Source organism: Danio rerio, chromosome 5, assembly GCF_052040795.2.
Source record: "Danio rerio strain M-AB ecotype USA chromosome 5, GRCz13ab, whole genome shotgun sequence".
Lineage (NCBI taxonomy): Eukaryota > Metazoa > Chordata > Actinopteri > Cypriniformes > Danionidae > Danio > Danio rerio.
In genome coordinates this window covers 9,393,674-9,420,570 of record NC_141025.1, presented here as the reverse complement: position 1 = coordinate 9,420,570, position 26,897 = coordinate 9,393,674, and the positions used below count along the sequence as shown (strand labels likewise).

The 26,897-nt window shown below is 36.5% G+C and overlaps 1 protein-coding gene across 3 annotated transcripts; it reads left to right on the top strand.

Annotated features, from left to right (window-relative positions):
• The first annotated feature begins 197 nt into the window (after nt 1–197).
• paip1 (poly(A) binding protein interacting protein 1) lies at nt 198–25,966 on the top strand. 3 transcript variants are annotated; one of them, XR_015490126.1, is made up of 11 exons: nt 198–505; nt 4,348–4,469; nt 7,617–7,814; nt 8,530–8,642; nt 9,951–10,062; nt 14,558–16,094; nt 16,136–16,576; nt 16,721–16,838; nt 16,959–17,013; nt 19,997–20,075; nt 25,081–25,966. XR_015490126.1 is itself a non-coding variant. In NM_001003504.1 (11 exon segments), coding segments are annotated over 11 exon segments (1,260 nt in total). In that variant the 5' UTR covers nt 241–366; the 3' UTR covers nt 25,172–25,966.
• Nucleotides 25,967–26,897: the final 931 nt, after the last annotated feature.

Genomic DNA, 26,897 nt, shown 5'->3' with positions numbered 1-26,897 from the left:
ATAATAAAAAATAATTGTAAAATAAAGCTAAATAATAAAAAATAAAAATAACATCCCAAAACACAGACGATTCCTTCATCAGGATGTGTGTATTGTTTCCAATAGATGGCAGTGCTCCTCTGATCAGCGTGTGTGTGTTTTCTTCTGGAGGATGACTGAGGAAGTGATTATTAGTGCTCCACTGAGGGCCAGGTGCCAGAAACAGAAATAGTAAACATGAAAGTGAGAAGCAGACTGTAGGGTGAATCCAGCTGTCCGTGTAGCGTTCATCGGCCCACTGAGACCCGATCCGTGTGTTTATCCCACCCGTGCTGCCTGTAGTGATCGGTACCGGGGAGAAACGGCGACAACAAGAAGATCAAGACCATGTATAACAATAACAACAGCAGTGCACCTTCATCATCTTCCTCATCCGAGGCTGGAGATGCCAGAAGTTCGGCGTTTAACCCGTGTGAGCCGCTCAGACAGCCGCGCACTTCTCCTCCCGTGTCGGACTGCGGCTCAGGTGATGTAAAGTTCACTGCTAGCTCGCATGCTAATGATAGTCCGCTAATAACTGTCTCCGCCGAGTAGCTAATGCTGTCAGAGGAGGTTTAATGGGAATATTTATTTCTGCTCACGCACATTTCTTTGTTAGCTTTGTTTAGCTTTCGATTGATACTGTTTTCAGTTATTAAAAGCAGAACATTTGGGTAAAATTAGCCTGTGGAGGAGTCGATGACAGTTAACGTTAATGCTAGTAACCGTTAATGTATTGTTCTAATACAGGTGATGTTACCTGAATATGTAGACAGTTCATATTTATGTGTCAGTTTTTAATTTTCAAAAGGTAATAGATAACCTAGACCTATTATCAGAGGGCAGATAAACAAATAGATAGGTAACATAATAATGACTACGTCTAGTTATTGATTTTATTGTCTATGTAACGTTAAGCAACTCCATCCATCCATCTATCTGATAAAGATTCTATCTATCTATCTATCTATCTATCTAGTTGCATACATAGACAAATTGTAATTTATTGTCTTTGTACAAGTAACGTAACCTTAATATATAGATAATTCATGCTGATCTGTACATTTATGAATTTGTAAAAGGAGATAGATAGATAGATAGATAGATAGATAGATAGATAGATAGATAGATAGATAGATAGAATAACAATGACTAAGTGTTGATTTAATTTTCTATGTAAGAAACTTTCTATCTAGCTATCCATCCTTCTGTAATAGATGGATAGGATAGACTATTTATCTATAAACTGATAAATAGATAGATAGTCTATCTATCTATCTATCTATCTATCTATCTATCTATCTATCTATCTATCTATCTATCTATCTATCTATCTATCTATCTATCTATCTGCATAGACATGTCATAGACAGAATGACATTAGCTAGTGGAGGATCTAGTTCATCCATCCATCTGTCTATATCTGTTAATCTATCCATGTATCATTACATCTATTGTTCCATCCATCCATCTATCTATATCTGTTAATCTATCCATGTATCATTACATCTATTGTTCCATCCATCCATCCATCCATCCATCCATCCATCCATCCATCCATCCATCCATCCATCCATCCATCCATCCATCCATCCATCCATCCATCTATCTATATCTGTTAATCTATCCATGTATCGTTACATCTATTGTTCTATCCATCTATCCTTCCTTCCATCCATCCATCCATCCATCCATCTGTCTATATCTATTTATCTATCCATGTATCGTTACATCTATTGTTCCATCCATCCGTCCATCCATCCATCCATCCATCCATCTGTCTATATCTGTTTATCTATCCATCTATCCATGTATTATTACATCTATTGTTCTATCCATCCATCCATCCATCCAGTTGCATACATAGACAAATTAATTCATAGTTAGAATGACATTAGCCAGGAGAGGAGTCGATGAAAATTAATGCTAGTTGCTGTTTAGGTGTAATGTTTTTGTAGACGTAACATAACTTCAATGTGTAGATAATTCATGTTTATCTGAGCATTCATGAATTTGCAAAAGGTCATTGATAGACCAATCGATACATAGAATGACACTGAGTCCAAGTATTGATTTAATTCTCTATATAAGCAACTATCTATCTGTCCGTCCGTCCGTCTATCTAGTTGCACATATAAACTAATCAATCAATAACAGAATATTTATCAATTCATGTTTATTTCTATAGCGCTTTTACGACATAGACTGTAAGCAGCTTAACATGGGCGTTCTAGTAAGTTAAAACTGTGTCTGTCAGTCCATTTTTTTTTCAGAGTTGAAATAATGCCTATATAATGTCTATTATGCAGCCTGTCTGTCTAGTTGCGTAGATCAATAGACTGATTGAAAATCAATATTTAGACAGCCTGAAAGGTCGATTAATGTGCTTTTACGTTTATATAGATTTTTCTGTCTGTCTGACTGTCAGTCTGGTTTGGGACTGGAAGGGATACATCTGTGGCCCGAAGTTGCAGTGATTTTTTTTTTTTTTTAAATAACATTTATTAAATTACCCATTAAATGTATTTTATTACTGTCTACCCCAATCCTCACAGTAATGTATAAACTGCAATTTTAATGAAAATAATTTATATTATTTATCAAATTACCCATTAAATTATATTTTAATAGTGCCTACCCCAATCCTAAACTCAGCCCTCACAGTAGTGTATAAACAGTAATTATACAGAGTATTATTAATATTATTTATTAACTTACTAATTTAATTAATTAATTAATTTTATTAACGTCTACCCTACCCTCACAGCAATGTAAAAATATGAATTATTGTTGTACAGTGTCATGATGCTATTTTGATGTATCTGCAGCTGTATCCCATCTAGATTTTATCTATCTATCTTACAAGCTCATGTGCTAGTCCGCTAATAATTGTTTCTGTGGAGTAGCTAAAACTATTAGAGGATTTTTGAGGGAAAAGTACACACAGATTTCTTTGTTAGTTTTGTTTTTGCTTCCTGCTCAGGCAGTTTCGTGTTATTAAAAGCAGAACATTTGGGTTGAATTAGCCAGTGGTAAAGTTGACGACAGTTAATGTTAGTCACTGTTTAAGTGTGGTGTAATGATATACAACTCACTTACAGAGGGATACAAGTGTGTAAATGTTTGTTTGGTTAAATATCGAGAATACTGAAATAAAGACTGATATTTTTTTAGTGTAAATTTGCTTATTTACTATTTTAGTAGAGGAACCTGAAAATAGATGTCCATGTTTTTTGAATGTGTAAATGTATGAATTTACAAAAGGTTATTGATTAACCGATCAGTATTTATATGACAGACGGACAGAGATATCTGCTTGTCTAGTAGTCAGTTAGTTTTTAGATTCATGTAAGTTTTCTGTCTTGCTAACTCAAATGCTAGTCTGCTAATAATGAAGTAGGCAATGTTGTTAGCGTCTTTTGAGGGGAAAATATCTGCAGATTTCTTTGTTAGTGTTTTTTTGTGAGGTGTTACTTTTAGGCTATGGAGGAATCACTCAGATCTATCTATCTATCTATCTATCTATCTATCTATCTATCTATCTATCTATCTATCTATCTGTCTGTCTGTCTGTCTGTCTGTCTGTCTGTCTGTCTGTCTGTCTGTCTGTCTGTCTGTCTGTCTGTCTGTCTGTCTGTCTGTCTGTCTGTCTGTCTATTCATCTATCCATCGTTCTATCTATCTATTGTTCTACCTATTTTTGTATCTTTCTATTTAGTCTATCTTGCCGGTTAAAAATATGGACTGATCAGTTAGTTAAAAGGTACATTTGGTTGATATTTCAATTAATGGAGACATACACCGATAATACAATAATGAACATTTATACTGATTTTATTACGTTAATAATAGTTTGAATGCTTTTATCAGCCTTTTTTAACAGTAGAAACAATACATCAAAACAATCTGGGCATACAAGGCCTGTAAATTCACAGCGTAATCATAGTTTAACCACATTATACTATCTAGGTTTAATATATTATCAGTTGCCTCTTGATGTTCAGCTTCAAATTAGTGATTTTTTTTTTTTGTAACACACTCATGAAGACAGTCTTGTTGTTATGAACATTGTGTTGTTGCCTTGACTTGAACTTTTTCTCATAACACATGAATTTTAACACATGAATCAAAGCTGGTTAGATGTTGGCCAGTAGTTGTTGGGTGAGATAGTTTAATCTGGCCAAGCGACGGCGTCACATTTTTGCAAAGTGCACATTTCTGGGCAGATATTCTTTCTTAACTTCTAAACAACACAAATGGATGGCACTATACATAGACAAATGTTGTAAACAAAACATTAATACGGCTCTGCATTGCATTGTCTTCCAGGATCTCCAGTTTCTTCAAATTCGGGCCACAACAGCAGCAGTGTTGCAGATGCATTGGTGAAAAACTCCAAACTGTCTGCTGCTGCAGCTGAGTTTATCCCAGGAGGTTATTCATCCGTTCAGGTGAGTCTATAGCTTTCTGTCCATCCACACCACTGTTTCCATCTTCCAAAACTAATCGAACACACTTGAGTAAGTTAATTGGTGTCTTCAAGGTCACTGGAAAGCTTCATGCAGTTGTGTTTGATTAGGGTTAAAGCTAAACTCTGCAAGACAATAGAAGTTGCCTATCCCTGATCCATACGTTTTAATGCAAGTGGTGCTCGCTGCAGAGCCATTTGGGCAGAGCTGAGCTCCAGCGAGGGGGAGCTTGAGCTCTCGCTCCTCCTTTTTTGCACTTCTTCTACGAGTGATGTCACTGGGGGTAGGGTTAGGGGTGGGGTTAGTGCACGCATTAAAACAGCTTATAGGAGGAGGAACGAGAGCTCATGCTGGAGCTCAGTTCTGCTCAAATGGCTCTGCAGCGAGCAGTGTCTTTTTTAATGTGGATTTTGGGATACTGATTTTATGTTTGCATGTTAGCCCCGAATCAGAGTTGGGACGGTATGAAAAATGCAAAAAAAAAGTAGTTATTTCTAAATTTACTTTCACTTGTATTTCATTGCAGACATTATGAACACTAAATATTTTATGTTTTGTATGTTAAACATCATTTTATTGGTAAATAAACATCCAAAAAAAAGTTGGGACCAGAGTGGTTTAGGCCTAGTAATCAGGTAAATTAGTTAAATGATGGTGTGATTTCAAACAGGTGATCTCTACAGGTGATTGTAATTATGATTTGGTACAAAAGTAGCATCCAAAAAAGGTCTAGTCCTTTAGGAGCATTTAGGAGATGGGCCAAGGATTGCCAGTTTGCCAACAAATATGTAAGAAAATTATTGAAATTTTCCTTAATCTAAAAAAACAATATTCCTCAAAGAAAGGAACCTTCAACAGTGCATAACATCATCAAAACATTCAATCTGGAGGAATTTCAATGCGTAAAGGGCGCAAGCCTAAGCTGAACAACCGTGATCTTTGATCCCTCTGCCAGCACTGCATCAAAAATCGTCATTCATCTATAAAATTGAAATACTGTGTTTATTAAAAAAAAAAAAAAAATATATATATATATATATATATATATATATATATATATATATATATATATTTATTCATTCATTCATTTTCTTGTCGGCTTAGTACCTTTATTAATTCAATTCAATACAGTTTTATTGGTATTGCGCTTTTTACAATGTAGATTGTGTCAAAGCAGCTTCACATAAATGGTCATAGTAACTGGATCAGTTGAAGTTCAGTTCAGTGTGGTTTGAAGTCATTACTGAGAGTCCAAACACTGAAGAGCAAATTCATCGTTGAGTAGCTTTTCAGATCCTGAACCATGCAAGCCAGTGGTAATAGCGGATTAATCCGGGGTCGCCACAGCGGAATGAACCACCAGCTTATCCAGCAAGTTTTTCACGCAGTGGATGCCCTTCCAGCCGCAACCCATCTCTGGGAAACATCCACACACATTCACACACACACTCATACACTACAGTAAATTCAGCTCACCCAATTCATCTGTACCACATGTCTTTGGACTGTGGGGGAAACCGGAGCACCCGGAGGAAACCCGCGCGAACGCAGGGAGAACATGCAAACTCCACACAGAAACGGCAACTGAGCCAAGGCTCGAACCAGTGACCTTTTTGCTGTGAGGCGACAGCACTACCTACTGCGCCACTGCTTCGCCTATATATATATATATATATATATATATATATATATATATATATATATATATATATATATAAAGGGTGTCACTATCCTCCAAATCCTCGATTCGATTACATTTTCGATTCTAAAGGCATGATTCTATTCGATTTTCAATTATGAATAATTAATTAATTAATGACCAATTAATTATTTGTAGCCTACCGTTTAAACTACCTGACCTGCATGGTCTTTGTTTTATCCATAAACAAATCATACAGTAAATGAATAAAGGCAAGATACACACATAATTACCACCTGTCGATCACTTTTTCTGCGGGACTCGTGAATAGGCAGTGATCTGTGTCGTTATAATGGCGTCGGTAAAAAAGACGCACAACCAACAGGAACCAGCCAACAGTATCTGAGGTGTTCGCTAAAATGACTAAGTACAAGTGAGTGAAAGATTGAAGCAGTCCTCTGACTGCCTGGACCTGCTGTCTCGAGCACATGGCTGTGAGTGTATCTGTGTCTGTGTGGTCACGTGATGTGCATTTTCAGAGGCAGAGAGGAAGGAGGGCTGCTCAGAAATGCTACACGCCACTGTGGATGTCAAATCGTTGTCGTTCTAAAATGCATTTAAAAACAAAGACAGTGTAAACAGGGCCTGAGTGTTAACTTTTCGCGAGCGGATTTGCAACGGGGGCGGGCGGAGGATCGCGATGCTGGTGTTGTCTATCGGACGAACCGTACGTAATACGTACATAGCAGAGCTTGCAAAACTGTGTTTTTTTTTTGTCGACAACACGAACGTTGTCAACATAACTCACTGGAAATCCAAAATGCTTAAACACCGGCGACTTCATTGAAAGAGGGGAGGGTTTACGTTCTCTCGACGGGTCTCCTGCTTCTACAGTTTAACAAGCACTTCAACAAGCCTGTTTTTTCCCGCTTGGCAAGCCAAGCTGACATGGGGGCGTGGCAGCATCGACGATTCTATTTTTTGATTCGATAATCGAAAATGAGCATAAATTTCGATCGATTTCGATTTAAAATCGTGACACCCCTAATATATATATATATATATATATATATATATATATATATATATATATATCATGAGTAACACCGTAAATAATGGGTTTTTTATTGTTTGCTATATAATACAAGTCAAAGTAAATTTCGAAATCACTTAATTCTTTTTTATTTGCGTTTTCCATACTGTCCTTCCATACTGACTCTTTCTGATTTATGGTTGTACATTTGTAATTCTTCTAAAGCATAAAAATACCATAATATGTTTGCGGATATTTAAGAAACAAGCTGCATGAACATATTTGTTTATCTGAATTTCTGAAAAACAATATTAAAGTCAGCTATTCTTCTTTGAAATGTGCATTCAGGTTGTTCATAACAGGTTATTTATTTGAAATGTATGCTTTTTTTTAAATATGTTTTTTTATTCATTATTTACACTTATGTTAATCTAATGCTTTCTCTCTCTATTAATAGGATGATTCATATTCTGATGGATCTGAAGGGTACTACGCTGAGCCCTCGCTGGCAGATTTCGTTCAGGATTTTGTAAGCCATCTGAACTCGTCTCCAGGCTCCTTCGAGTCCGAGATCGAGTACATCACAGACACACTGAACGAGTGGGTCACTACCGAAGAGATTCTGCAGGAGCTGGTGGAGCTCATCTACGTACAGGTGCACTTATATTGACTTTCTGAAAATACACTTGTGTGGGAACCCTAAAAAAATGCAAGCGTACATCCTAATTAAAAAAATAGTCAACAGAAAATGGTCAATATTAACTCACCCTCGTTTTGTTAAACATTTTCGGAGTACTAGGGGTTTAACGGTATCCAGAAGTCATGGTATGTGCCTCAATTTTGGTGTCACTGTTTAATTGATAGTTTTCAAGTGACGTCACACCATTAGGGGTGAAAATTGAGTGATTTCTCTTTTTTTTTTTTTTTGCTTTTTTTTTTGCCAAAAAGTCAGATAATTGTTGCGCATTAAGATTTATTGTTACTAACAGGCGAGGAGATAGAAATTCTTCATAGAAAGAGCAGCCAGAAAGGTGAAACTTATAGATATGTGCCAAACGATAGCATCATTGACTCATAACAATCTACGACACCTAAAAATGTCTGTACGTTTGTGTGCTTTTCATACAGTTTCTATTCCAATTTGCAGTTTAAGTGCAATTAAAATATAAATTGAAGTGCAAAGTCAAAGTAACAATAACAGAAATTACATTTTCCCTACCAGCAAATATTAATCTAAGCAAAACAAACTGACGTGATAAACTTTATCGTTATAATGCTATCCCCAATGGCTAAATCATCAATGTAGATGTAAATATCACTGAATTGGAGCTCTGTTATGATAAAAGCAATCCCACATTTGTTTTCTACAGTCCACATCGATCCCCAACTTTGCCTATACGGGAGCGCGGCTCTGTAACCATCTTTCACGTCACATCCGACTCAGTCCAGCCAACAGGAATTTCCGAAACCTGCTGCTTCAGAGGTAAATAAAGCAACAGAAAAAGCCTTATTGAGTTATTTTGGAAAGATCGTTTTAATTGTCAATTAAGTATAAAGTTGTTTTAGATGTTAGCTTTAAGGATGTCTATTAGCTAGTGTTCTCCAAAACAGTGATGATTTAAATTCAGAAGATACACTCACTGGCCACTTTATTAGGTACTCCTGTCCTACTGCTCGTTAACGCAAACTTCTTATCAGCCTATCACACGGCAGCAACTGAATGCATTTAGGCATGTTGACATGGTCAAGACGATCTGCTGCAGTTTAAACCGAGCATCAGAATGGGGAAGAAAGGTGATTTAAGTGACTTTGAACGTGGCATGGTTGTTGGTGCCTGACGAGCTGGTCTGAGTTTTCAGAAACTGCTGATCTACTGGGATTTTCATGCACAACCATCTATAGGCAGTGAGCGGCAGTTCTGTGGGCGCAAATGTCTTGTTGATGCCAGAGGTCAGAGGAGAATGGCCAGACTGGTTTCAGCTGATAGAAAGGTAACAGTAACTCAAATAACCACTCGTTACAACCGAGGTCTGCAGAAGAGTATCTCTGAATGCACAACACGTCCAACCTTGAGGCAGATGGGCTACAGCTGAAGTAGACCAAACCGGGCTCCACAGTCACCAGAACTCAATCCAGTAGAGCAGCTTTGGGATGTGTGGAATGGGATATTCGCATAATGGATGTGCAGCCCATAAATCTGCAGCAACTGTGTGATGCTATCATGTCAATATGAACCAAAATCTCAGAGGAACACTTCCAATACTTTGTTGAAGGATTAAGGCAGTTCGAAAGGCAAAAGGGGGTCCAACCCGGTACTAGTTAGGTGTACCTAATAAAGTGATCGGTGAGTGTATGAACCAGATATAAACATCCAAAGTTTGCAGGAGGATCACTTCCTCCTACATGGATCAGTGATTTTTTTGACATCACCTCATACTTCAGTTTCAATATCAAATCTTCTGACCAATCAAGTGCTCTCTAGTATCTGACATGCCTCGCCCCCTTCTTATTTGCTGTTCGTTTGATGTGCTTGAGCTCAACTGCTGTCACTGGCATAGCTGTGATTAAAACAAGCTATTGGCTGTTTTTTTTTTTAAAGGGGAGGAGCTACTACATGCCCCACCCCTCTCTCGATGTTTCATTTGAGATTACATCAAACATTGAATTAAAAGTGCACATTTCAAAGCACTTCACGGGACCTTTAAGTAACTTCTGTATTGTTGCCCTTACAGTTGTTTGCCATAAAGACTTAAAAAAAATACTACTACTCAATTCTGTAATGTTTGTGTAGATGTCAAACTGAGTACAATCAGAGGAATCAGGCTGTTCAAGGAGACCCAGAGACCAAGAAAAAGTTTCACTCGTATGTGCTGTTTCTGGGAGAGCTTTACCTTAACCTGGAGGTAGGTTCACACTCCACATCTGATTTTTATTCATTATCATCAAATATTCTGTGCCGCCTTTGCTTTGTCAATATGCTTTTAAATGCAAATAATAATAATCAATTTATTTGTATTGAAAATAACAGTCCAGTAACACAGATGGTGTACAATTCAGTGTTTCTTTTAGTATTGTTTTATACTGATATCCTTTTTTATGACAGTTTTCCTCAAATGCTAAAACACAAAGGCCAATTCTCTAAACCAGTGTTTCTCAACTGGTGGGTCGCGACCCAAAAGTGGGTCGTGGGAACATTTTCAGTGGGTCGCAGAGTGTGTGGTAAAAAAAACAACAAAAGTTTAGTTTATTTACTTATTTTGCTTGTACTTGACTTTTATTTTGAAATGCATGCGCGACAACCCTACCGTTTGACATGTGAAATTTCATTTAATTATAGCAACAAATATGTCAAAGCGCAAGTGCGACCACGAATATGTAAATTATGGATTTACATATTTTGATGACAAAAAAAGACTTAAAGCCTCAGTGTCATTTGTAGTGAGTTGCTCTCATAAAACAGCATGAAACCTTCTGAATTAAACGACATTTAGAAACCAGACAACATGTTTTATTAACAGTTCAGTTTAGTTCAAGGTAACTGAACCTGTCCATACCCTAACCACTGTTTACATTATTTGTCGTTTTTTACTTTGTAATATTTTTATAAATTGATACATTTTGTTAAATGACAGCAGTAAAATATTGTTTATTTGTAAGTTTTGGTGAATTTCTTATGATTTATCTGTCACTACTTAACAAATAAATACAAATTAGTTATCATTCCTAAAATTGTTTCATAGTTCTTGAAAATTTGGGTCGCGGCCTGATGACCATGTAAAAATGTGGGTCCTATGGCCAAACCAGTTGAGAACCCCTGCTCTAAACCAAATGACCAGTTGTCTAAACACATTTACTAAATCTAGACACCATTTTTAAATATCTCAAACACATTTCACATGAAGACACAATTCACAAAACTTAATGCTCCAATCTCATAAATCTAAACGCATTTTTCCTTGCTAAAACACAAATTGCAAAAGAATTCTGCTCATATTCTCAAATGGAAGCTCATGTGATGCAAAATGCTTGCCACAGTCAGCAATATTAGAACACAATGAACACACCAGGCATCATTCATTACTCACAATGCCTCAAAATTGAAGACACTTGTTTCTAATGCTGCTCTAATACATGTATAAAAAAAGCAAGTTCAGAGTGCTGTTTGTTGAAGATTACAAACAAACACAATGGATGAAGGCAGAGTCAGGGGAAGAGGAATTCTACTTCATAGATGAAGAGAAGCAGGCCAACAAGGATGAGGAGCAGGCCAACGAGGAAGAGGCCAACAAGGGAGAGGAAAAGGTCCAAGAGGGAGAGAAGGTCCCCCCAAGACAACTTCACACCACAATTAAGGACAAGATGCGAGCAACAGTCATTGACCATGTCAATATTACTCTTTGTGCTGCCATGGGTTCGGAGGGGCTTGTCCATCGGCATGCTATCCTTGAGTCTTACAAATCCCCATTGTCTTCTCACTTTCCTAGAGGAGCTATGAGACATCCTCCTGGACCACCAACAACACCATCCTGGGCCCACACAACACATTCATGTGATCATTTGGGACAATGTCCACTTCCACTCAAATCAGAGAGTGGTTCATCACCAACAGTAACCACTTGTTAAACGTCTTTCTGCCACCCTACTCCCCTTTCTTGAACCCTGTAGAGGAGTTCTTCTCATCGTGGAGATTTATGACAGACAACCATACCCTAGAGAGAACCTCCTAAAGGCTGATTTATACTTCTGCGTCAAACACTGGCGTATGCTACGGCGCTGACGCATAGCCCTTCGCCGTGGCCGTCGCCGTCACTGACGTGCACCTCTCAAAAAATGTAACTACACGTCGCAATGACGCGTAGCGTAAGCTCTGTGATTGGTCGGCTTGGTAGCGCTGACGAGTCTGGGCGGGACCGAGAGCCGCGCGAATGGCGCGAGCGATTGTTTACAAGTTTGGAGTACCGTGAAGGAGCTCCGGATGGAAAGTTTTGTTTTGTGTTTACCTCATAGTTAAAGTTGTTGCACGTTCGCCGGTTCCTGCCTCAAAATAAGCGAGTTTGAGCCACTTGTACATCCCGGAAGTGTTCAGGAAAAGCAAAACAACATCGAAGAAACTTGACACAGAGGAACATTTACACCTCACTGCCAACTAGTGTTTCGGAAGTGTTAATGCAGACCAACAGAGACAGCGCGCAGAAGTATAAATGCACAGCCACGCGCGTTGCATGCGCCGTGGGTTACGCCGGTCACCTGACGCAGAAGTATAAATCAGGCTTAAGGGCAAAAGAGCTGGCCTGTGTTGACATGCCAGTCGAGGCCTTCCAAGGCAGGTTTGCCATTCCCGGGTGTTTTTCTCGTGGTGCCTGGCAAAAGACTATATAGCCTGCAATGTGGATGAGGTGATGCAGCTTAGTGACATGATGCCGCACAGTAATTGTGGTGTGAATAAAGTAAATAAAAAAAACTTCACACCCTGATCATGTTTTCAAGAGTACTGTTGTTGTGCAATAGATTCTGTTTTTGCATTGAGTTTGTTACAGATATGTACATGCATTATTTCTATAAATTTATACTTTTCATATGAAACACCCAAATCTAAATGCCTAATTCTTTGCAGAGATCTAAGAGGATCCGTTACTGTAAAGTTTCTAAAAATATGCATTGGCAGTTATGAAACAAAGAACCTCCTCACAAATTGAGCATTGTGTTTTCAATTGTTTTGCTGTAGTGTGTAATGATGTGTATAGTGTCTACATTTATGAATGCTTTGAGCTGCTCTTTTGGTGTGAAAGTTTGCGTTTTGAAGTGAGAAGGTGTGGTTGTGTTTATGTAGCTTTAGTATAGGGTGTTGTGTTTAGACATTGGGGAACATGGAGGAAACATTTGTAAAATGTGTTTCAGCATTTGAGAAAAACTGTAATAGTTGTATTTGCAACAAATAGAACAAATTGTTTTGAACAAATTGAACTTTACACAATTATGTTCTGTAGAAGTTCTGTTTTATTTAAGTGTATTTTGTGTTTTTAAATATTACTGTTTAGGTTTAATTTTAGTTCACTTTTCGTTTTTTGTTAATATATTAGTTATTTCTGTTGATTTATTGTTTCTTTTAGCTAGCTTTAAGTATTTAATTATTTATTTTAGTGGTTTAACCTAAGGGAACATTCTTCTTTTTTTTTGTCATGTTTCGGTTTAATATTTGTTATTTTGTCATTTTTGTCAGTAAGGTTAACAGCAGGGTTCAATTTATTTTTTAATTGCAGATTTAGGGTGCTTTCACACCTGTGAATCGATTCAGTTGTTCCGAAACAGAGATTACAAATGTTACATTGTTGCTCTTTGCTCTTGGAGCGGTTCGCTTTCACATTGCAAAGTTTCTAATCGGACCAAAAGAGCTAAAACAAGTCACGTGCGAGTAAACTCTCCTCACATTGGTCAGAGTGTCAGGGTTTATTTTGCAGCGTCCCGCTCAGCTGTCAGGAGAGGTGGTGGTTTGATTGTGATTGACAGGGTGCGCGCGCGCGATGTGTCTGAGGAGAGATGCAGTGGGGAGGGGTGAGAAGGGTGCGCGACAATGCCTGTTTGAGGACCGGGAGGGAGACGCGAGATTACCGGGAGATCATCACTCGTTTGCGGGCATCCGGAGACTCGCGAAACTTCCCGCCATACTCAGAATTATCTCTACATATAGCCGTATGCCTATTACATATCCATAAAACACTGTGATATAACCGCGCTCGGATCGAATCGCTTTCTCACTGTAATCGAACCGCTCCAGGGTTCGTTTCAATCGAGCCGAGACCACCTCACTCAAGCGATCTCGGAGCGATTACTTTGGCGTGGAACAGAGCGCGATTGCCCTGTTCACATATGCTAAACGAACCGCGCTAACTGGGCAAACGAGACAGGTTCCGAAACAAAAGTGTAGGTGTGAAAGCACCCTTAGTTCCATTTTAGTTTGGATTCAATAACCGATATTCATTTATTTTAGTTTGTTACGTAATCATAAAACATTATTGGACTCAGTACTTTTTGTTAAGTTACACATTTTCATCAAATGAACAAAAATAGTTTTAATAATTTTACTTTGTCAACTTTTGTTTATTTAACGGCTCTAATACAATCAACCTGTCAACATTACAAAACAAACCCCAGGTCAACAAGCTAGTACATCTAAGTATGTAATCCTAAAGCTTAAACCAATTAAAGTTGTATATATTGTTCTACTAGCTGTTTTGCTGTAACCTAGTCTCTAAAACCCACCATATGTAATGTATCTGCTCAAATTCAATTGTCATATTTTGTAGTAATACTATAATTAGATGGGTTATTTTACCTGATGTGCATTTATTCTGTTAACTTCTGCTATTTAGATCTGAATTCTTTAATAATGTCTTTCAGCTGAAAAGTCGAAAAGGCACACCAGGACGGGCTGATGTTTTACTGGGTGCGCTGAAGGAACTTCTGAACACATTATTCTCTCACCCGGATGACCCAAACCTCATGTGTGCTGTCAAATTACTCAAGGTTTGAAGTATTATTTCTTCTATACAGTACATTGTAACCACAGTAAACGTAAAAAAAAAATACATCAGTTTTTAGAGCAGATACTTTAAAGGAGTGATCAATTGACCTTAGAAATAAAAACAATGCTAATTGGAGACTCCACATTGATACCAAATGAGAAAATACCACAGATGTTGATCTGAAATAGTTTTTTCTCATGTGGTTTTGTAGGCAGAACAGTTTTGAATTGATTTGTATATATCTGTCTGTCGCTAGAACACCTTATATATTATTATATAGAGCACCCTAAACCTATATCTCTTCCCGGACAAGCATTTTCAAATTGCTTTTTAGAAAGGATGCCTTTCTAAATAAAAGCTTACAGAAGCTACATTTTTTAGTATCATGAGTATTTGAGTATCATCCTCAAATTTGAATCAAAACATGGCCAGAGTTTATTTTTCTGGTCTTTCCATGCCTTTATCTTGATGGTCTTATCCATTTTTCCTGTAACGTATTTCATTGAAAGAAATAACTTTCACCTATATTTAACCATGTTTTACTCTGTTCCTATAGACCATTTCAATGTGAACATTTCCTGCTTGTTGACAAGCTATATCTTAACTGTAACAAGAAGCAATTTAATCATATCGTAACGTTAAAACAGCTGTCATAACATTATTTACCAATATGTGGACCTTTTTGGATCCTTGGAAGCTATGGAAATTAAAAATGGCATACAGGAAATACGATGAGACCACTGTTATTGTTTACATTCATCAAAATGGTCCATACTACTTTGAGTTATTTCAACTCGTGTAACAAACTAGCAAATGTCTAATTTCAAGTGAGACCAGACTTGTTCTAGCAGACTTGGTTCAAGAGCTACTGACAGTTTTATTTGGGCTAATTATTTTCTAATTAATAATTAATTATTATAAATGGGGCGCAGGTTCAAAATCATAAAATCACATGATCCTGATATAAACAAAGACTCTGGGACTAGGAGAGCTGCCCTACAGTGAATCACATCATTCAACAGTGACATTTTTTTTATTGAACTGAATCATCGTTGAACAAACTAGAACAGAAATAGCATCCTGTGGAGCTGAATGTGCCTTATGAACTGATTTCACACTGATTCAGTTATTCCACTTGATTTGCATTGTACAACAAGCTTCAGGGCGGCATGGTGGCTCAGTAGTTAGCACTGTTGCCTCACAGCAAGAAGGTCACTGGTTCGAGTCTCAGCTGGGCCAGTTGGCTTTCTGTGTGGAGTTTGCATGTTCTTCCCATGTTAGCCTGGGTTTCCTCTGGGTGCTCCGGTTTCTCCCACAGTCCAAAGACATGCGCTATAGGTGAATTAAATAAACTAAATTGTCCGTAGTGTATGAGTGTGTATGTAAATGCAAGAGTGTATGGGTGTTTCCCAGTACTGGGTATGAGTACTGGGAAACAAGTACTCATACCCAGTACACTTTAACCCACCCCTTACACTTTAACCCACCCTTAAACCTACTCATGCCACCAAAATGATCCCTAACCCTACCCATATCCCACCTCAAGAGCACCAGAAGTGTTCTGCAATACATTATAAACACAGTAATTACATTGTATTTATTTTTGATGCAAGTACATAGTAGATAGGGCCACTTAATATAAAGTAGGACCACATTTTTTGTCCTAATTTTGTCTTGACTTTGAAATTGTCAGGAAACTCAAAGCTCAGCATTGAAATAAACGGCAATTAATCTGCTAAAAAATGTTGAAGTCCACTTACATTGTTTTGCTGTTCTGTTCTTATAAGCTGAGTGGCTCCATTCTGGATGACGCATGGAAAGAGAATGGACAGTCGGACATGGATGAGTTAGTCAAGAAGATTGAAGAAATTTTGTTGGACGCTAAATGCAGCCGGTGAGTGATGTGGGAAACTGCTTGTTGTTTGCCAGATGTTCAGTGGGATTCTTACACATACAGTTAATACACTTTATTGAACAGGTCAAATTTTTTATGCCCTTCACTCATTGCATTGTGTTAACTGTGTGTTTGTGTTCGCAGTGATGTCCGACAGATGCTGTTGAAACTGGTGGAGTTGCGCTCCAGTAACTGGGGTCGAGTTCACACAGCCGCTGTGTCCAGTGACGCCACACCTGATAATGATCCTAATTACTTCATGGTGCGTATATGACGAAGACCTGAAATTCATTCGCATGTACCCAATTTAGTGTTGTTATCTGGGATAGTATTAGAAATAAGCTCTGTTTTTGTGCTTCTGTTATGTTTATGCTCCCTACAGAACGAACCAACCTTCTACACAGTTGACGGAACACCTTTCACAGCTGCAGATCCAGGTGGGTTTATTTAGTATAAACAGGGCTCGACAGTGCGACCGTTTTGCGACTAAAAATAGATGTGTGCATATATATATATATATATATATATATATATATATATATATATATATATATATATATATATATATATATATATATATATTTTTTTTTTTTTTTTTTAATAAGCTTGATTGATGACTTGACTCACTAGGCCACGGTAAATCAACATACTCTTCACACTAAGTTATGGTATATTACGTTGGAAATCTATTGTAACTTTAACACACACTAACCGTACGTTCACACCGAAAGCGGCGAGAGCGTCCAAGGTCGCTCTGGCCGCCCTGGCGACAACGCTCTCTGCCTTCAGCTCCAGCGTCAAAACTCGCTACATTGATCTCGTATTTAAAGGAGCCGTTGCAGCATATCAGTTACATTCCTGCATAAAACATGTTTCTAGCGTGAAAATGTTGCGCACTTCTTATCAAATTCACACAACAATGGAAGATCAAGTTGCGTGTGGCTTTGCTCTATTTATCTAATATGTGTCCATATGTCTGAAATATCCTGAAGCAGCAGTACTGTTTTGTACTGTCACATCGCGTGTGATTCCTGCTTTTTTAAGATAAATTTATATATCATTAATGAACATCAGTAACTCGCCAGTAACTTATTTAATGTATGTTCCTGTAGGAAAAACAATTAAATAATTGGAAATCCGGCGACCGCAATAATCAAACCAGTGAAAAAGTTCACAGTACTGTGTTCTCTGAACTGCTATCAAGCGATGGACGACTTCATTCTGATTGCTTGCCGCCGAACCGCGTCATAGCTCATTAACATAAACTTGACTTCATTTCAACTCTCCTCGACGCTCACGCCGGCGAAGACGCGCCACGCTGCTCCTCGCCGCTTATCGCCGTCGGCTCTCATTGAAAATGAATGACTTCCGGCTACTTTGACGCTCTCGCCGCTTTCGGTGTGAACGTACGGTAATGCGATCAACAGCAGCACATCTCAACCGGTTTATTTACTTCACGTAAATCGATCTTTACATTGTTTTGTATACGTCGTGGATGGCGGTGCCACACATGGCGAGCCTCATTGAAAACGTTTACAATTCAGTTATGGCATATTGTGGTGCGTCCAGTGTGATACCCAATTCAACCCAATTTTACCTGAGCAGCCCAGTTCTGTGTGCATGAGAATCTGAGAATATTCCCCCACTGACTCGCATGTTCTGCATGCAGATCCACAGAGATGCAAAACTGTAAGTTCTGACTTTGGTAGTAGCTTTGAGAAGAGAGCGAGGAAACGAGGAAAAGAAAAGGCTTGTACTAAATAGATTGACCCAGCTCATCATTTTGTGGCATCATATTTTTCCCGGACATGTCCTCTATTTGGAACTTAAAAATGCATTCGGCCGGGATTTCTAAATCTCCTCAAATGTCTGGGAATCCGCTTTTGCATTTTTATAGCTGTGTTTTTGCATTACTTTATACACAAACTTTGGCCAGTGCGTCTCAATCTTTCTCTTCATTTATTAGGCAAAAACACTATTTTTAATTTACTGCGCTCCTAAAATTCTTTAATATACTCCTAAATTTTTCAACTTAGGAGCGCATGTTCTCCTCCTGAAAAGCGCAAGCGTCAAGCCCTGCTGTATAAACCCATGTACACCATATAACTTCCTTATGTGCTTTATTAAGTGGTTCAGTGTCAAAGATCAAGTTCAAAATATAAATATATCATCAAAATGTACATTTTGCAGCACAAATTTTTGCAGTGTTTAGGTATTGTTGTAAAAAGTATTGAGTTCGGTACGAGTCGATACTGAAATTTTAAAAACGTCCATTTCGCCCTAAATTTGAGCGCTGTTAAGCACATTCTTAAACCCCACTGATTGGCCATTATGTTCTTGCTCCAATGCTTCAGTGTTCATGTATCTTTGTTTGTACTGGTGTTGTCACAATACTGGAATTCGGTACTAAAATTTTAAAAACGTCCATTTCCCGCTAACATTTGAGTGTGTTCTTAAACAGAGCTAATTTGCCATTGTGTTTACGTGCTCAACAGAATTGACTGTGATTGGCCTTGAAGGTCATCAGTTCACTGAACTTACCGTTGTTTACTGAGTTTAACCACAGATACAGGGACACTGGAGCATTTCAAATTCACATCAATCAGTTGGTTTGTCTATAAGCTGACATACTTTAAACGGTCCAGTGTCCCTGTATCTGTGGTTACACCGATGACCTTCATTGTCATTCACAGTCATTTCTTTTGACACAATGACAAATCAGCGCAGTTCTTCTCAACAGCGCTTAAATGTTAGCAGGAAATGGACATTTTAAAAATCGTGACGAACTTACTTGTACTTGGCGAACAGTGGTGAAGAATGGTAAATTGATGCCATTCACAGTCATTTCTGTTGAGCATGTGAACACCATGGCCAATCAGCAGTGTTTAAAAATGTGGTCAAATGGGGCTTTAATTTTTATTTTTTTTAAGTACCAAATGGTACCAAAATCGATACATTTGACAACCCTAATTTAAGTCTTATTTTAAGGCTTGAGTTACATAAGTTCATAAAAATGAAAATGCTTTACGTGTATTTTTTTTTACGTTTTATTTTTATATAAATAATACTTGCATTTTATTTGTGTAAATACATTTTTTTTTATCTTTTTTATCATGTAAAGGAATTATTTGATTTAAGTTTTTTATTTTACTACATTAGATTTCGATTTTTTTACCATACATTACATTAGATTTAAGTTGCTTTTTTGTTTTGTTTTTAAGTAAAATATTAAGTTGTTTTTTTTAAGAAGCTTTGTAGACTTACCAAAGCTGCATTTATTGCATTTGACCATCAAAAGAACATGGTGTTAAGTGAAAGTTTTTTTGTATGAATTTCTTTTTTTATCAGAATTGGGGGTGAAATATGACAAGCATGCCTTTTTGTTAGGATTCAACTAATCATATCTTCCTTTTTTCACAGAATACTCTGAGAAATATCAGGAGATTCTAGATCGAGAAGACTATTTCCCTGATGCGTATGAAGAGAACGGAAATGAATCGTGAGTGGATGTTTACTACATTTGTGTGCACAATATCTAGTCATCTCATTTGCTTAATGCACAACTTTGCGGTGCAATATAACTGGAGTCAGCACAATTAATGTTAGAAGCAGTTACAGTGTTATTTTAGCGTCATTAAAATAACACTATCATAGTGTCATATTCAGTTGAAGTCAGAATTATTACCCCCTTGAATTATTAGACCCCCTGATTATTTTTTTTTACCCAATTTCTGTTTAACGTAGAGAATTTTTTTAACCATAATAGTTTTAATAACTCATTTCTAATAACTGATTTATTTTAGCTTTGCCATGATGACAGTAAATAATATTTGACTAGGTATTTTTCAAGACACTTCTTTACAGCTTAAAGCGACATTTAAAGCCTTAACTAGGTTAATTAGGTTAACTAGGCAGGTTAGGGTAATTAGGCAAGTTATTGTATAACGATGGTTTGTTCTGTAGACTATTGAAAAAAAAATTGCTTAAAGGGGCTAATAATATTGACCTTAAAATGGGTTTTAAAAAATTTAAAACTGCTTTTATTCTGGCCAAAATAGAACAAATAAGAATTTTTCCAGAAGAAGAAATAATATAAGAAATACTGTGAAAATTTCATTGCTCTGTTAAACTTCATTTGGGAAAAAATTAAAAAAGAAAAAAAATTGAATATTGAATATATATACACACACACACACACACACACACACACACACACACAATTATTTATAGATAGATGGATGGATGGATGGATGGATAGATAAAATATGTATATGATACAATATAGTTATTATATATACACACACACACACACACACACACATATATATATATATATATATATATATATATATATATATATATATATATATATATATATATATATATATATATTTATTTATATATATATATATATATATATATATATATATATATATATATATATATATATATATATATATATATATATATTTATCAAAACTAACTTTTATTTTGGATACAATTAATCTTTGCTTAACACTAATAAATATATGAAATTTTGTTTAATTTTAAAGATTAATTATATAGTCTTTATTCATTCGATTTCAGTTGAAGTCTGCAACATAAGTACAAGGATCTATTTAAATGAATATTAAGTTTAATTTGACAGATTTTTCTGTGCAGTTTTTATTCCAATATAGCTGTATTTTATTCCAAGCAGCAATTTTAGTTTCTGACTGTAGTTGACTGTAATGCCCCTGGTGTGACCGTTCTCTCCGCTCAAACAGTAATTGTCCTCCTCACAATGCTGTTAGTGGGAGTCAAAGAGCTTATTTTAGTAAAGTCAGCAGTCCAGGGAGAGACGGGGGCTTAACAAGACCTGCCAGTCTTATTCAGCACAGTCTTCAGCTCATTGGATGAGCCGCATGTGGAACAAAGACCAGCCGACAGGGGGAGCCTGGAACTCACACTAAACTAGCATCAGACTTATTTAAAGGAATAGTTCACCTCATTATTAATTTACTCTCCCTTGTGTGTTTTTTTCCCTGTTGAACACTAAAGAAGATATTTTGAAGAATGTGGTTGCTGGCACCCATTGACTCCCATAGTAGAAAAAAAAAATTACAGTGGAAGTCAATGGGTTCCAGCTACCAGCATTTTTCAAAATATCTTTGTTTTTGTTCAATAGATGAAAGAAATAAGTAAAGGGTGAGTTAATGATGGAAGAATTATTTTTTGATTTATTGAACAGTCCTTTTAAGCAAACTAGACTCGTGATAAGTGTTTTATTTAATAAATACAATTGAATAATCCTTTGATGAAGGAATGCTTGAATGTAAACAGAAATGTATAGTTCTACACTAAATAATCCACTGATGTGCCACTGATGCTTTTTTGAAACAAAACAAAAAAAACATTTACAGAAATTTAAATGCATTAGCTTTAGTTGATTTATTTTTTTTTCTTAATTTTTTGAAAGTGACATTTTATTCTTACCAAAGATGCATTTGATATTGGATAATGAAAATGTCAAATAATGGTTTTCTATGTGAATCTATTTACAAAAATAATAAATACATAAATACATATAATTTTAAAAAGTACATACTATGTTCAACACAAGAAGAAAAAAAGATAAATAAGATTATAATTATTATTATTAATGCACATTTGCATCAAGGCACTTTAAAAAAATTATTGCGACTTTTTTCAACATTTAGGCAATACTAAGATATTAACTCAAATTTGTATATATATATATGTGTGTGTGTGTGTGTGTGTGTCGGTGTTTGGTCTTTTTTTTGCAATTGTGCATTAACATCTCTAAATTCTGAGTGAGTGTTTAAATGTGTTTTTTTTTTTTTTTACATCTTGCAATTATTTTCTTTTTTTACTTTTATTATTATCATTTTTTCCACTGCAAAGGGGTAGAAAGGCATTTGTGACGTTTCACCACAAAGGTTTTATCTTGCATTTCACATTTCTTTTTTGTCTTTTTCCTTTTTTCCCTTCACAAGTCCATTCATTATATAATAAAAAGATAATTGTAACAACGTCTGTGTATATATATACACAGTTGAAGTCAGAATTATTAGCCCCCCTTTTGAATTTTGTTTTCTTTTTAAAATATTTTCCAAATGATGTTTAACAGAGCAAGAATATTTTCACAGTATGTCTGATAATATTTTTTCTTCTGGAAAAAGTCATATTTGTTTTATTTCGGCTACAATAAAACCAATTTTTTATTTTTTAAAACTAATTTTAAGATCAAAATTATTAGCCCCTTTAAGCTATATTTTTTTGATAGTCTACAGAACAAACCGTCATTATACAATAACTTGTCTAATTACACTAACCTGCCTAGTTAACCTAATTAACCTAGTTAAGCATTTAAATGTCACTTTAAGCCGTATAGAAGTGCATGGTTTCCGCTACGTTCATTGTCCATTCATCCCGCCATGGCTACATTACAGCTTCTCATTCAAAACGTTTTATTTTATTTTATTTTTTATTTATTTATTTTTTTAAAGATATTTTTTTTAGCCTTTTTGCCTTTTATTAAGTGGATAGGACAGTATTTCAGACAGGAAGCGAAGTGGGAGAGAGAGGGGTTAGGGACGGGAAATGTCCTCGAGCCAGGATTCGAACTCGGGACTCCCTGAAGCGCTACAGCACCATATGTCGACGCACAAACCACTAGGCTATTGCGCCGACACATTTTATTTTTTTAATAGCGGGTTATAATTGCACCAAAACGTATTAAAGGGTAAGTGAATTATAACAGTGAAAACTTTTCTGTAACCGTAGTAGTGCTGTGCGTTATTTGTTTAACCCTTTATGGTGACGTGCTGACTGACTGACTGGCTGACTGACAGGTGCGTGATGCGTGAGGCCAGCAAACACGACGTATAAACTTTTTACTTTACTTCAGGACACATTAATATCGCTCTGTAGGTTTATTTGGGAGACATTCATAAATATTCCTTGCAGATCTAATAAATGCTGTAGACATACTCGTTACATAAATGCACTAAATCGCACTTCAGCAGCGTTTATTTAAGAGCGCACAAGAAGATCTGCACGCTCTTGAAGTGGCTTATATTTGAGGAGCGTGCAAAAAGTTTTGTGCACGAGCAGAGGAAATCGGCGCGCAAGCAGAGAGATCCGCATGCTGTAGGCTAATACATAAATGCGATCTTGACTTCTAATACTGCGCTCACGACATTTGTCATTGAAATAACCCCACAGGTAGACCTGTGTAAAAAAGGCCTGCCGCCACAGCTGGAAAAAATCCTAGAGGAAACACTGAAGTGTCTTGATAAATATCTAGTCAAATATTATTTACTGTCATCATAGCAAAGATAAAACAAATCAGTTATTAGAAATGAGTTACTAAAACTGTTATGATTAAAAATGCGTTAAAAACCTCTCTGTTAAACAGAAATTGGAGGAAAAAAATAAGTGGGGCTAATAATTCTGACTTCAACTGATACCCTTAATCCGACTAAAGTCATAACTGAACTAAACAGAAATGGAAATAAGATATGTGGAGTATGCAGATATTAGTGGCATTATTGAAGTAAACATTGCAATCAAACTATTACTGTCATGTAGGACTTTTTGCCATATTTTCCCACAATATCCACACACACAGCGGTCAGTAAAGGACAGCACACACACACACACACACACACAGACACACACACATACAGACATACACACATTGTGAAATGCAGAAGTTTTTTTCTTTCCATCGGCATGCGATAGTAAATTCCAAAACACTCTCACCAGTCTTTACTCCTTATTTGCGTCTAATACCCCAGTTTGTCACGGGGGCATGAATGAAATGTTTATGAGTTAAAGTGAAACTGCCGAACTGCAGTTAATGTCACCATCCTGCTAATTTGATTCAGAAGGGCACTTGTTTGTCAGACGGCTAACCGGTCAGGTATACATCTGTGCTAAAATATCAAAGTGAAAGTCACCATAGCTTGAGTAGAATAGACCCAGCTCCCAACCCAACTTTAAGAAGAGATTGACAGCAATATTTTTTTAAATTGCGCGATAAGAGTCTTGCGTTAACGCCGATAACGGCCCACCGCTAATATATATATACATAAACTTTTGTCCCTTTGACTTTTCAATTCATCACAAAGTTCAAGTTTAAAAGTCCATCGCAAAAATAAACTGCCTTTTTTTTCTGAATTGTGCCTTGTTTGCTTTTTTCCTTCACAGTTCCATTTTTTTATGGAATAAAATGATAATTGTACAATTTTTTTACTCGTTTACTCACAATGTAAAATATAAGGTTGAGTTTTCAGTCATTGAGTTTTTTCCCCCTCTGACTTTTCAATTTTTAAATAGTTTTCTCCATCACAAAAATAACTCTCCATTTTTTTAGCATTTCATTAAATTTGTGAGAAAAAGGAAAGAACTGTGAGATAAAAGGTTGCAGCGGCATTTTTTTAAGAACTAGAAACAGTTTCCATTGAACTATAATGAAGGGCTGTTCTTTTCCATTGCAGTTTGTGCGGTGATGAGGATGAAATGGATCCAGAGATCGAGGAGGCGTTTGAGAAGTTTTGCATGGAGTCAGATGCAAGAAGAAAGAAATGAGAGACTGCGATATGGTCACGTTATTATCTCCACACCCGACCAGCTGGAATGTGCGGCCGGAAACCAAGACCCTTTCGGTTGATTTTTCGTTCAATTTCTCAACAAGCACTTCATGGCTGCAATGTCACTGGACGTAATGGCTGGGATTACTGTTTTAGTTGCTGTTTTAATGCAGTATAACCCCAAATGTCCGTCAGGAGTTGTCGATATCCATTGGTTTGGCATTTGAGTTGTGAGGTTTATTTAATGCGTGTTCAGGTTTGTCGAACAACCTCCGCCCTCTCCCTCCCTCAAAAAAAAAGAAGTTTGCAGTGAGATTTTTAATACGAGGCGCAGAGTAGCATCATCAAGTGTATGTGTGGTTTATTTGCAAACTAACAGCCGGATATCAAAGTACATGTAGGAGAGACTTTCGTTTGTTTTACTCGAGGATAACATTCAGAAATATAAGCAAGTCTACTGTTCTTCCTTTCTCAGATGCTCCTCAAGCCTTTTTAGAGTTTTATTTCCAGCTTCTGCACACGTTTGAGGAAGAAAAAGGATCTGCGACTTTTATAGTCCGTTTGGCTTTCTTTTTTTCTTTTTTTTTTTCGATAAAGTTTTCCGCAAATGTTAAGTGTGTCAAAACGGGAGGGTTTGGGTGTTTATACCGATTCATTCGCCACTGTGACTTACAGACGTTCTCTCATCACCTACCTACATCTCATGGATCCCAAATAAAGGAATGTTTATTTTAATATAGTTGTAAATATTATTTACTGCATACTGTTTGCCTGCAATAAATATTTATAAAAACGCTGTCTCTTTGCGTTTCGTGGAATTTCAGGTGGTTTTTAATGACCTGTTAGACAAGACGCTGTGCACACTAAAGGTGTATTGTTTTATTGTTTCGTGCAAAACATGATATACCTTAACCCAGCACTCTTGATTTTGTAAAACTAGCACTGATGACAGACCACTTTTATTGTAGCATCATTAAAATATTATTCTATTAGTGATCGTTTTATGAATGTTTTATTAGTAGTTTAACTAAGTTTTTAAAATTTAATTTAATTTCAGTTAACAAACCGAGTTTTTCTTTCTGAGGCATCAGTTTGTGTTTGAACTTTGCGTACAAGGGTGGATCTCAAAACTCTACTGTCGTTGTTGGAGAAGAAAATTCTGAAAAAACAAATACCTTTTTGCACTTTTCCAAAGAATTTGTGAACCCCTGAAGGATTTTTTTCAAAGATTTTTTTCAAAGATTCGGTGGGACCTGAAGGATGTTTTCTGGATTTTTTCAAAAAATTTGTGGGACCTAAAGGAATTTACTGGATTTTTCCAAAGAATTGGTGGGACCTAAAGGATTTTTTGCTTTTTTGGATTTTTAAAGAATTGGCGGGAGCTGAAGCATTTTTCTGGGGTTTTTTTATGAATTGTTGCGACCTGAAGGACTTTTTCTGGATTTTTTTTTGAAGAATTGGTGGGACCTGAAGTTTTTTTTTCTAGATGTTTTTAAAGAATTGGTGGGACCTAAAGATTTTTTTCTGGATTTTTTAAAAAATAATTGGTGGGACCTACATTATTCTTTTGGTGGGGAAACTTGACCCAAGAATTTACAAAATCTTGAAGAATATTTTTTTTAATTTATTTTCTAAATAACTGGTGGGACGTGAAGGATTTATTTTTTTGGACTTTTCCAAAGAATTGGTGGGACTTCTTCTGGAGCTTCCATAAGCCTTTGACC